The sequence below is a fragment of the Enoplosus armatus genome, chromosome 10 (assembly GCF_043641665.1).
Source record: "Enoplosus armatus isolate fEnoArm2 chromosome 10, fEnoArm2.hap1, whole genome shotgun sequence".
Lineage (NCBI taxonomy): Eukaryota > Metazoa > Chordata > Actinopteri > Centrarchiformes > Enoplosidae > Enoplosus > Enoplosus armatus.
Genome location: NC_092189.1, coordinates 16,949,736 through 16,962,877, shown reverse-complemented (window position 1 = coordinate 16,962,877; position 13,142 = coordinate 16,949,736). Strand labels below are relative to the sequence as shown.

At 39.6% G+C, this 13,142-nt stretch overlaps 2 protein-coding genes across 2 annotated transcripts; one reads left to right on the top strand and one right to left on the bottom strand.

Moving 5' to 3' along the window:
• Positions 1 to 406: 406 nt before the first annotated feature.
• rpl36a (ribosomal protein L36A) lies at positions 407 to 3,269 on the top strand. Its single transcript, XM_070912835.1, has 5 exons — positions 407 to 442; positions 1,156 to 1,261; positions 1,353 to 1,420; positions 1,534 to 1,656; positions 3,189 to 3,269. Exons 1-5 carry the CDS (start codon positions 440 to 442, stop codon positions 3,207 to 3,209), a joined length of 321 nt encoding a protein of 106 aa, XP_070768936.1. The 5' UTR covers positions 407 to 439; the 3' UTR covers positions 3,210 to 3,269.
• A 107-nt stretch (positions 3,270 to 3,376) lies between these two features.
• Positions 3,377 to 8,522, bottom strand: gla (galactosidase, alpha). The gene is made up of 7 exons (XM_070912834.1): positions 8,368 to 8,522; positions 6,612 to 6,786; positions 5,647 to 5,821; positions 5,480 to 5,571; positions 5,007 to 5,168; positions 4,130 to 4,327; positions 3,377 to 3,910 (listed from the first exon to the last, which is right to left on the bottom strand). Exons 1-7 carry the CDS (start codon positions 8,520 to 8,522, stop codon positions 3,578 to 3,580), a joined length of 1,290 nt encoding a protein of 429 aa, XP_070768935.1. The 3' UTR covers positions 3,377 to 3,577.
• Between the last annotated feature and the right edge of the window lie 4,620 nt (positions 8,523 to 13,142).

The following is a 13,142-nucleotide window of genomic DNA, read 5'->3' as shown; positions in this document are numbered from 1 at the left end:
CTCCGCTTACTTCCCCTTTTTCTTCCTGCTCATTTTCATATCAGCCCTCTGGACAGTTTTGGTGATAAGTGGAAGCGGGCTAAACATTAACACAGGACCACATTTGTGTACTGCATGTAGTTAAACTCTTACACTTTTATTTGAGGGGATTACTTATTCAGTCTACTGCCAACTTGAGTATTGCAGGGACAAGAGAAAGAAAATACTTAAAACTGATAAATTCTGCAGGCATTAGAAAATCTTCTTGTTGTATTTTTACAAAACTCCCTGCATTAATTTAAAATTTGAACTCTTTGGTTTCTTGTTTGTTTGCAGTTTGGCCTCCTGAAACGTCCCGCCGCTAGGGGGCAGTCTGTACGGCCGGTGCACCGCTGAGGTCTACATTAGGGACTCCTTCCGGCATCTACCTTCCTCTTGTCCTCTGCATCGGGTCGCCACCATGGTACGAAATTATCACTCGAATACTTTTTACAGAATCAAACTCAATCTTGCCTTTTAATGCATCATTAGTCCTTTTAATTAAACTATATATGTGAACTATGTTTTGATACACATAACGATGGTAATATTAGCCATGTTTTGTTCATTTTAGGCTGTTTAAAGACCCTTTAGTAATGCTTGCTGTGGTAGTGGTGAAATGCCGCTGCCAGCACACTTCCACTATAGCCGGCCTTTCTTTTAAGGATATTTAAAGTGAAATGACAGATTAACCGTAAAGGCAAACAACAGACATTTCACTTTTTACATTGCTGCAGCATCATGTTCAAACTGCCATTTCGCACTGAATTTACGTTAGCTAGCTACAATGCTAACATTCTAGCTTGCTAACGTCTGCGTTTCGCCTGATCGGGGTGCTAATACTTGATGACTACGAGCCCTCTGTTAATTAACGACACATTTCAAAATGTGTCAACGTGACAAGATGTCGACTGAGTTTACAAACCGTCACATTTTGCTCCACGTAACATTATAGATAGCTAGCAGAATTGGCGTCAATGGATGTCAGTAAGACCCGTAGGCTTATAAATATCGTTCACTAGTTCCGGTCGACAATATGGCAACATTTCCAAATTGTCAAGGAGATTGAACAGAAAAAATTTGATCAGTATAACTGTTTTTGGGTGAATATGTTCAAAGTTGATGTTCTGTGTTTAGGTGAACGTCCCGAAGACGCGCAGGACCTACTGCAAGAAGTGCAAGAAGCACCAACCCCACAAAGTAACCCAGTACAAGAAGGGAAAGGACTCCCTCTATGCACAGGGTAAATAATCCCTTATTAATGAGTGATCATATTCAGTATGTGGTAAATGAGCTGTATTATGAAATGTGTCTTAATTATTTGTGTTCTGCAGGTAAGAGGAGATACGACAGAAAGCAGAGTGGGTATGGTGGTCAGACAAAGCCCATTTTTAGGAAGAAGGTATGTAAAGCGTTCTTGTGCCTCTGTCTTGTCTAGTATTGTGTGTGTGTGTGTGTGTGTGTGTGTGTGTGTGTGTGTGAGAGATTGGTCTCAATTGTGTTCTGTCTGTTTAGGCTAAGACCACAAAGAAGATTGTGTTGAGGCTTGAGTGTGTGGAGCCCAACTGCAGATCCAAGAGAATGCTGGCCATCAAGAGATGCAAGCACTTCGAGTTGGGTGGTGACAAGAAGAGAAAGGTAGGTGTCATTGATGTTGTGTTTTTTTATCTAGTAATGTCTGAGTGCCGTATTTCATGGGTACTTTTCAGAGTGTCTCAGGTCAGAAATCTATGCAGAGCACCCCAAAATCACTTTCTAAATCCCCTGTAGCTAAACCATGCGCTCAACCTATGGATGTCACACCTAAACTCGCAACATTTAGGATGGAGAAATTGTGTATGTTGTGGATCTGAAAACAATCCATAGAAAATTAGTTAATAGTAGTCACATCAATACTATGACATCACAATAGTAAGGAAAGGCTTATTTGATTTGGCAGCTGTAAGTTTATCCAGAAAACACACATCTGACATGTTAGATTTGGTATATTAGGCTGAACTGGAACACTGACAAAATAACTGGTTTAAACAGCACACCAGTAGAAAGACGGCACTATTACAGGGATTTTGTTTTACGGCATAGAATTATTACAATTGATTTCTTTAATCAGTGAGCATACAACTGTAGAAGATTGCATGTTTAAAAAATACAGATGAATGTGAGGGATGTTTGACAGTGTGCCCCAACTCTGACAATAATGGCATTTTAAGAGGGTTGTTTTGATGTGGGGTGAATTGATTTAGATTGGAATCATGCCACTAGAAGTGGAAAAAATATGGGAAATAAAATGGTCAAAGGTACTGATCATCACTTTGATGTTTTCTTTTCCAAGATGCATGTGGTGTTGAACTTGCAATACAACATGGTGCACGTACACACTGCCCATACATAAGGAGACAAAATACAGTGGGGAAAAAACTTTCCCTAAACTATTTTGCAGACCTGTTTGTATTTTAGTATTTAGTCAAGTTATGTCCACCTCTATATTAAGTAGGAACCTGTGATCGTTATATTGGTCCAGTTGCCCAACCTAATGTAGATCATAATGTGGTATTTCAAATCATTAACAAAGTTACAAAAGTAGTTTATTGCTTCTCATTTTACTTTTGACCATAAATGCTTGTGATTTGATTGTAGGGAAGATGTCAAGTAAGGACATCATTTCAGGGGAAATTGGATCTTAATTGTAACTGATTCCTGTAACACCATAATACTAAAAAGCAAAACAAAGAACCATTGCTAAGCCATTATCTTATGAACCCAGACAGAGAAAATTATATCTAGTTTCAAGGATAAGCTGATGGTGAATCCTGCTCTTTGACAAGGAGGGTGATTTTTTTTTAAATAGGACGGACAGACACATAGCATATTAACCTATTACCCATATCATTAATTCCTCTTTACCCAAAATGTTAGGATCAGAGTAAGATGGCAAATTATACGTGATAGGTTCTTGACTTTGCCTTAGGTGTAGGGTTAAGCCAACAAATGTGGAAAAAACTGTTCCAAAACATCTTTATTTGAATACAATACAGAAGTTCATAATGCTCCACGGTAGAAATTCTGTCACTTCTAGCAGCATTTGGAGTGAACCATGTATCATCGACACATGTATGTTTTAAGTCTGCTTGAACATCATTTTAACTGAAGTTTTATCTGTTCTCTTACAGGGCCAGGTCATCCAGTTCTAAACTGTGGCTCAGTCTTCTGGAGGAAGTTGTCACTATTTTCAATAAATGTATTAAAACATACTTTGGAGTTAGGCTCTTCCTTCGACTCCGTTTCACTATACTCGTCAGATGTGCAAATTTCAAGCTTTGTCTAAAGATAATTAAAACTTAGCAGCCTAGTCTGGACATTTCACAAGTGTGCAAAAACATTTTCCAGTGATTTTATTCAACATGATAAAAATGAGGTGTTCATAATATCAGTCATTTGTCAACATTTTCCCTTTTTTGTAAATTTTCCAAAAACGTGTTTAAATTGTAAAAGGGCAACAATTCTCCACCTTAAACAACTGAAATGTTGTAGGCAGCTAACGTGCACAACCACCTGATGACTACAAAATGGTGGTGTGCTTGCGTTTGACAGACGTTTTGTGCCAGTGCAGCTTGTCAAACACATTAAAGTCACGGCTGATGGGAGTGACAGTCAGCAGAGCGGTGCCTGAAGGGTTGACGGATAGAACCATTTTGCTGTGTGGAGTCTGGACACCCATTTCTTTGTACTGAGGCAGGATCTGTGTGACGTTACACTGGGGGTCACAGGTCTTCCAACCAGGGACCGCTCTGATGACAAACCCTCGGGGACCACCGATCTCTTGCTTGTTCAGCACGGCGATAGCCAGTCGGCTCTTAGACAGAGGCCTCTCCCACACTTCAAAACTGTCCACCTGTAGAAAGGGATATGTTTTATTCTGTTTTGACAATGGACAGTGTTAAGAATTGCCATTACTACTTTGTCACCCACATTTATTGATTTCATTAAGATAACTGCTAAAAAGTCTTGTCTGAGGCCCTGCTAAGGTGACCACAAAGCATTTAGCATTTCTCTATAGAAATTAAATGTACTATAACTGCTGACAGCTGCTCTGTGTCACCTCTCCACCCACCTTGGCAGTGCGGTACCCTTGCTTGCCCAGTGGGTCCTGGCTGATGGCTATGATGTGTCTGTTCTGCAGCAGTTCCTTGGAGCGAGGACAAATGTCCCTCAGATCATTAGACATGAGCAGAGGGGCTGCCATGATGGCCCATAATGCCATCTGAGACTCCTGCTGGTCACGACTCAGGCCAAAGTTCCCAATTACAAGCTAGAGAAATGGACCAAAGTCATAAATATGTAAACAATTTAGACTTTGTGACAGTTTGTGTTTTTTTTAAATAAACTCAGTTTAACCCTTTTATGGGAGTGAATAATCCTATTGTTTCATCACTCTGTGCTAAGCTAACAAGCTGCTGGCTATAGCTTCAAATGCTTTAAATGACAAAGACTGGAAATGGGGGGAAAAGCTAGCCTGGCTCTGTCCAAAGGTAACAAAATCCACCTACCAGCACTTCTAAAACTCATTATTTCACACGTTGCATCTCCTTTGTTTGATTCATATAAAAAACGATGCGTTGTGGTTTTACAGGAGGTTAACTTTTTTTACCTTTAGAAAAAGCCAGGTTAGCTGTGTCCAGTCTTAATGCTAAGCTAAGTCAGGCAGCTTCTGGCTGTAACTTAATATTATCTGTACAGTAGCAATCTTCTCATCTACCTCTCTGCAAGAAAACAAGTAAGTTAATTTCCCAACATGTCACACTATTCCTTCAAGTTCCAGTGGACCTCCAGTTCAGAAACAAATCTGCACTCTGTCTTCAAAATGTAGCAACTGGAAGAGAAGCTATTAAAATGCTAATTAAACAGCTTGGTACTTGAAGGCCACTGGTTCTGTGCTTAGTTTGAGGTCAAAGAGAGGAGTGTGTAAGAGCTTGCGCAGAGCAGAGTACCATATCGGGGTCGTTCCAGCCCCCAGGCCCAGCTGAGGGGACAATGATGTCTTGATGAGAAGCAGTCCAGTCAAAGATGGACTTGACGGAGCTCCATGAGTCGTACACGTCAGCAAAGTTGCGCCAGTGGTTGCACGTCTCACGAATGGCTGTGTAGTTGGGCTGCAGGTGCAGAAGTGCTCTTTTATGTCGCGTAACACATGACGTATAGTGATAATCAAAGTATTTTTACTGCTGTGTGGGTAGAATAAACCAGAGGTCAATAATAGTATGTTGAGATTTAATGTAGGGCTGCAACTAAGGATTATTTTTGTTATCGAGTAGTGTACTTTAAATCTATTTTCTCAATGAATCGAGTAATTGTATAGTCTGAAGAATGTCAGAAAATAGCGACAAATGTCTGTCATAATTTCCCCATTTCTATTCGACTCATTGTTGCAGCTCTAATTTAAAACAAACAACGTCTCTCTCACCTGTCGGAAAGGCCACTCATACAAAGGCCACTCACAGGAGTACAGGATACTTCTTCCGGTTTTGTTCAGTGCTTTTGACATGTTCATGTAGCCTTAACCAGAGCAAATCACACACTGTTAGAATAAAGATTGCTTCATGTTCAAATAATTGTAAATTAAAAGCTCACCTTCTCCCAGCAAGGTCCAGTCCATATAGCAGCCATCAAATTTGAGTAGATCCACACCCCAGTCGGCAAAAGTCTGAGCATCTGTCTCATAGTAACCCAGACTGCCAGGGTATCCAGCGCAGGTGTTTCTCCCCACATCTGCATAGACACCCAGCTTAAGTCCCTTAGAATGGACCTTAAAACAGAAAAACAAATGAGAATTCATTCATTTTGTTTCCAAGTACTGACTGCAGATTTGTTCTTGGCTGGTTGTGGATATGCACCAGTAGGTGGCGATGTTGCACAGCTAAAAACTTCCTCTGTTGCAGGACACGGCTCTGCCTTAGTGGGCCTAAATATATCCCTTTCCTGGTGAACATGACTTTTTAGCTGTCATAGTCAAAGTGGTCGCCAACTCAAGAGAGACCGACAGCACACTCCTACCTCAGACAATATGTGCCTACATATCTCTTTTGGCTCCAGGTGCTGAATTTTTTACCAGTATGAAATCTGAGACCTGGGTTCCACATCTGCCCCCCCTCCCCCTTCATTATGTAAATAATTGCAGGCCGGCTCAGATGGATGTATAATGAATATGTAATCTGACTGTGTAATCACTTTTACTTCTAGAGTTATTTAACAAGGCGTACCCAAACTTTTTATTTGTCAAAGATTTCCAAACTTAAGACGCATTGCACCACACGCTGGTTAACACTGCACCCCATGAAAACACATGTGTTAAATATGACATGGTATACATTACATAACTGTGTATACTATTCATAATACAGCCCAAAGACTGGAAACTATAATAAAAACTACATACTCTCATTTTGCTCCTTCCAGCTAGTGATATACCTGACATACAAGTATTTCTTACTATCCTCAAGTCTATCTGAACATCTCTCTCTTTGTTGTCTATAGAGAAATTATGGCATTAATAGTACATTCACACCCAAAGTGCCTCTTTTATATCTACTACTCACATAGTCAGCCAGTTTCTTGATGCCCCCCGGGAATCTTTTGGGGTCTGCCTGCAGGCGACCCTGGGCATCGCGCTGGTGGGAGGGCCAGCAGTCATCGATGCAGACGTACTCGTAACCGGCGTCTTTCCAGCCCTCCTTCACCATCACATCTGCCATCTGCATGTACAGACGCTCACTGCCAGGGCAACAGGAGGAGACAGGCGGGGCTGATAGTATCACTTAGATGCCAGTGTTCAATGTGTTGTACGAGAGCAATATGGCACACACAAATACACGCTATTTTCATGACAAAACAAATGCCATTTTTCCCCCTATTGTTCATAACACAACAACAATTCATCCAGCAGGCTGACATTTGGTGTTCTCCATGCTTTGCTGGCCAGGTCCTCTCTCTCTGCACAGGGAGTGAGGCATTTTATGTTTATCAGCATAGAGGTCCCTAATACTAAACAGGGGTCAGGATCTTGCATTACCTCTGAAGTGCTCTGCATTCATCAAATGACAAAATTAAAGAAATGGAGACTTGACTAACTTGTAATTATGACCAGAGCAGAATCGATCAAAGTCATTTTTTTACGCATTTGCTTCTCAAATTTGAGGATTTGCTGCTTCTCTTTGTCATATATGATAGTAAACTGAATGTCTATCTGGAGACGTCATGTTGGGCTCTGGACATTTAATAGACTAAACAATTAATCAGTTACATGAGAGAGATTAATCAGTAATGAAAATAATCATTAGCTGCAGCCCTAATTATGACTTTGCATTGAATAATCATGAGGAAAAACTCGACTGGTGAAGTAACCTCAAGTAGATCAGAGTGTTTTACCTGAAACTATCCCAGTGAACTAAGATGCCAGATGTCAATTAGTCAGTTGACACAAAATGAATCAGCAACTGTTTTGATGATTGGTTAATTGTCATAATTTTTCAAGCCAAAGTGGCAAATATATGCCGGCGTTGGCTTCTCAAATCAGAGGACATGCTACGTTATAGTAAACTGAATATCTCTGGGGGCTAAAACAAGACTTTTGAAGACGTCACATTGGGTTTTAAGAAATACTAATTGGCATTTTTCATACAAACGATGAACTGATTAATTGAGAAAATAATCAGCAGAATGATTTGGATAATAATATTTTGTTACAGCCCTCTATAATCTCTTTTAATGTGTGTTTCTCTTCTCTGATCTATTCTATTTTCATTGTTTACAAACTGGTTTGCAAATTTCAGCTTATTACATTACACATCAATATCTCCCAGTGCCTCAAACCAAAGAACAAATAAAGGCAAATTAGATCAGGCGGGTGCCATTATGTCCACTGCTTTTACAGTTTGCCGATTATGAAATAAAGATGTCATAATTACAAGATAGAGATGATACTACCTACACGGAATAACGTCATATATGTGATTGTTATACTTGACCGTGTCATGAGTTTGTGGTCAGAAATACGAGATAAGTGATGATAAATTAAGGATTTTTATTTTTATTTTGTGAAACTAAAACTGTGGATTAATTACCACAAGCCTTTTATTTTGTTTTTGTCACTTCCTGTACACAGAGGATCTCACGTGACTCATGTATAACAGTAGTAACATTTAAGAGCCTTCATATACGTTGAATCACTTTTATGTGCTTTCAGACATTTTATAAACGAGAAGGAGGAGGAAGAGGAGGACGAGTTTCTCATATTAGACCAACATGTCAGACGGTGCTGGATCACCTCCATCTGACAGCTCCGATGTCTCTTACCTGATGCAGTTGTTGGGGTCCTTGTCACAGTCGATATTACACATGAATCTCTCCCAGTGCAACCAGCCCATTGTGGGTTTCAGCGCGAGACCATTGTCCAGCGCGTCAGCAGCCGGACTGACGATGAGCGCGAGGAGAAACACACCTTTGTACATTTTTACTTTTAAACTCCAAACCTTTCGCACAACAATGACAACAAGCGACTGTGTTTGTATTTGGATCTATTTCCCCGTGCAAAACGTGTTCAGCCCGCCCCCATGGATGATTGACGTCAATCTGGACCAATAAGATCAAAATGCGTCTGTAACTGTCCAATGGCGTTTCGCCTTTAGTCCCTAACTATAAACAAGGGAGCGCCAAGGTTCAGCTGACATGACAGGGTAATAATCATGACTTGTGATTTTCCTTAACTCTGAAGCAACAAAAACAACAGCAAAAATTACAACAATATTCATATATATTCTGTAAAGTTAGTAAAGTTTGGTTAGTTAAAATCCATTTAAAACAACACTTAATATTCATGTAGTGACAAAATTAACATAAAATACCACATACATTTTAATTTTTGAGCGCCATGGTTTAACCTGCTATGGGGCCTTGGAGCAAAGATTAGCTGCGCTCTGTATTTAATGTGTACAGTATTCCAACGCTGGACTATGACATGAAGTGTCGTAATTTAATAAATGGAATAGGCACCATGTGAGCACACTATCAGCTGAAATAATAAAGGTTTTAAAGGGGTAGTTGGAAATATGCTTAGACGTACTGGTAGGTGGATTCTGATTTGGTCAGAGGCAGGCTAACTAAGCTAAGCTAACCGCCTGCTAGCTTTAGCTTTACAATTTACGCACAAACAAAAAGAAGAGTGATATCGTTCTTCTCATCTGACTCTCGGCAAGAGTTATTCCTTTAACCTGCTAGGGGGCTTTAAGGCAAAAATGACTACCTACTCACCCCCTGTTGCTCCCACTCAATGTAATGTGTACAGTAACTCAATGCTGGACTATGACGTAGCCTGAAGTTTGCTGTGTGGTAATTTGGTTAAACACAAATTCATCTTGAAATAGGAACCATGTAAACTGGAATGTGCATTTACTCAAGTACTGTACTTAAGTACAATTTTGAGATATTTTACGTTATACTTCTACTCCACTACGTTTCAAATGCAAACCCCAGTGGGCTTTTAAAAGGTTTATTTAGCTAAGGAAGTTGGAGAACATCTTAACCCATAAAACAACACTTAATCCTTCAATTTATCTAAAAAAATTCACCAAATTTGGAGATAGATTTTCTTTGGACAGTGACAACAAACCAGCTCTGCCTTGTTGGTAATCCAATCTTATTGAGAACCACAGATAAAAGCCTCTATAGTCTTCCTACTATAGTATTTTTTTCCATTAGGGCATTTAGGGGTAAATTGAGGGAGTGAACCACTATCTTGTGTCCAAAATAAAGTCAGGTTTTCATACGAGATCCTCAACTGTAAGTGAAGAACAGGCAGATATCCTGGATATCTATTTGTATTTGCTTTCCAACAGACACTAAGAATGAGAGAAATTGGCCCAATTTACCCCACTGTTCCCTGAGGAGCCTGACTAATAAAAAAATGCTGCACACGCCATCAGCAATAATGTAGGACTGTGTACATATCGACGCAGCTTCAAGCTGTTTATTAGCTCCGGATACAAGACACTAATTTGTCTGGTGCAGACGTTAAATGAATTACAGATAGGTTTCTTAATTCAGCTGTAAACGGACACCCTGCTACTGAACTAAATTAATCCTGGATGTTTTTTTCCTTGTCATATTGTCAGAGATCTCACACACACGCAAGGAGAGTGATGAGTATTTCTTGTAATACTTTTTTTTAAGTTATTGAGAGTTTGTACAGAGGCACAAAAAGAGAAACTTCACAGAGGTGACACCATTTGAATCAGTAAAATCTTTCCTTGATCTTGCTCCTGACGGTCTGTCACTGCTGTACGCGATTCCTTGTGTCCTGATATTGAGAGGAGTCAAAACAAATGAGGCAGCATTCATGAGTTGGCACATACCCAGATCATGACAATAATCGTCATCCCCACTGCTGGCTGTATGTAAAAAAAAAAAGGGAGCATAAATGAACACAAAACCTGACCTTTCAGTGAAATGTCAAGGGTGCCTATTTCAACCCTAAACATTATCAGAGGCTTCACCCAGGGACAGGCCTGATACAAACAATTTGTCACTTGCTATAGTTCATATCAGTGCCAGTGAGCAAAGGCGCTGAGGCTCTAAATGTCAGATTTCAATTTGACTCACCCCCCCTGCTGATGGATGGACCAATCCGGCTCACTTGAATACATAGTTTTGTCTTTGTAAAAATGGGATCTGGCCCACCGTTGTGATAGAGACCCTTGTTTTTTTTCTCAGCACTGCATGAAAGTGGTATCTGTACAGTGGTTAATTGAGATTGTTGACAGATGGGCAACCCGTGCTTTCTGTCTGGCTTATGGCTCCCCAGAGCTTTGACACCAATCCATCAGGGCCCTTTTTTCCGCCAGTGTCACGTCACGGCTGACTTATGTCGGCAACTTTGTTATGAAGTGTGTTGGGGATGAAATGAAAGGGAAAGCTGTGTTGTGGCGTGCCATCTTGCCAAGGAGTTCCATTATTGTGTTGATCTATAGGGACAGGTGGCAGCACGAGCAAATGCCATCACATAGTTGTGCCTCCATAAATACAACGACTAACACTTTATAGCTCACATGCCCTCAGTGGAAAATCATTTATTGTCTTGTAATTAGCTGCTTAAGTTGTTTATGTGACTGTCGCAGGGGAAGGAGCCTACATGTGCTGATGTTGCTACTTTAATTAGGTCCTTGAACTGAGGACCTGAGAAATGGCTTTTGGTAATAAGCTTACAATATGACCGATAAACTACTTTGTTAACAGATTATATTTTTTCTATAGTTCATTTGATTTTTTTCATTTAACATTTCTGTTCAGTTTAAGTAACGAGTTAAAGATTCTCCTTGTTGACTTCCATGTTGGGCGTCTTCATTCGGTTTTATCCATTTGAAGCCTGAACTGATACGGCAAGCAGAGTTAACATATACTGTACAAGGTTTCACTTGACTTATCTCTTATTTCATACATCTGCAAATGCATTTTGACAAGTCCTAATTACAATGTGGCCAGTCAGATATATTCAAGATATGTGCAATTACAATTACACTGACTGGTAGGAGCGATAATTCGAGAGATATCTCCAAAATAGAGTTTGACTGGTGTCTAGAATGACGTCACAGATATTAGTACACTCTTTCACACAATTTGTTTTTGCCTTTTGAGGGTTTAATTTTGCCTGTATTTGGCAGTGAATGGTCAAAAGGTGACAGGAAACAAGGCAAGAGAGAGAGAGGGTGCTGACATGCAACAAAGGTCCAAACCAGGGATGTTGCCATCACAGTGGTATTCATCTTAAACACTCAATCACCAGACTTTTAGTTAGTTTAGTTTAAAATATCTCTAATTACATTGTGAATAGTAAGAATGAACCATCAAGCCGTATGGTGAGTCAAAACTGAATTGTAGATATCTTATTATTATTATTATTATTATTGTATATATTTTATTTTTCACTTAAATACTGCAAATATACAGTATATATTTTTAATATTTTTTATATCTTATATTTTTACATACTTCTCATTTCTAGCTCTTTGCTACTTCTTCTATTCTTGAATGGGAGCACCTGTAACTTGTCTAATTTCCCCCCAGGGATCAATAAAGTATTTCTGATTCAATGTGGATACCCTCAGTTTTATATACTGTATATTAAATCCACTTGCCCTAGATGCCATGTTGGAAATAATTTTCGTGTCAGTATTAGTGAAGTGTTACTGGTTATTTGATTTTATTTTCCTACATGTGCACAGCTGGGAAGCATGTAGTTCAAAGATAGATTTCTCAGCTCTTTGTGAGTTAGATTAAATCTCTCTCGGCTCACAGAAGGGGACCACAGTGTGTCGCAACAATGACAGTTTTCTTTCTTTCTTCTTTTACATATTTGTTTTGGCATTTCGCCTTTATTGACAGTAGAGAGAGAGACAGGGGGCGGGGAAATAGAGTGAATGACATGCTGCAAAGTTTCTTAATTTTCTCTCCTTAGTGATGCTCGGTCTTTCTCTGATGAATTATTTGACATTACATTTGACACATAAACAGGCAGGGAATTGATTTGCTTCTCAAATGTAGAAATTGTCCTCACTTTAGTTTCTGCTCCCCTGCAGCTCCCCTGCAGATGTTTAGGCGCCGCGCTGAGGGCAAGTCGTTTTTATCAATAAACCTTCATAATAAATTATTCACCAAATGCATTATTCACTGCCTTATAGCTAAAGGGTTTAATCGAAAGAAGCACCCCCCAGTTCCTCCTGTTTGTTCTTTTCAAATGTATTTGCTATTTAAGCTTTGTGATTTTTCTGAGAGAAGCCAAAACCTTCAATATCTTCTGTTCTCATGCCCAGACACTGCATTAAACATTTGTCACATTTCTGTCCTGGAAATTATGTGCCTAATTATGATTTTATGTGGAAACGGTGTTCAATAATAGTCTCCTCGTGATTAGATCTGAAATATTATTACCAATGATCTTAGGAGCAGCTACCCCAGCAGCAGAGAGAGTTACAGAGCGCCAGCAGCGGGTACTGCAGTATATTTCGAGAAAATCAATTTTAATAGTGTAATCGATACATGAGTCAGTTTATTGTCCTTAAAAAGTCAGGGTCACATAG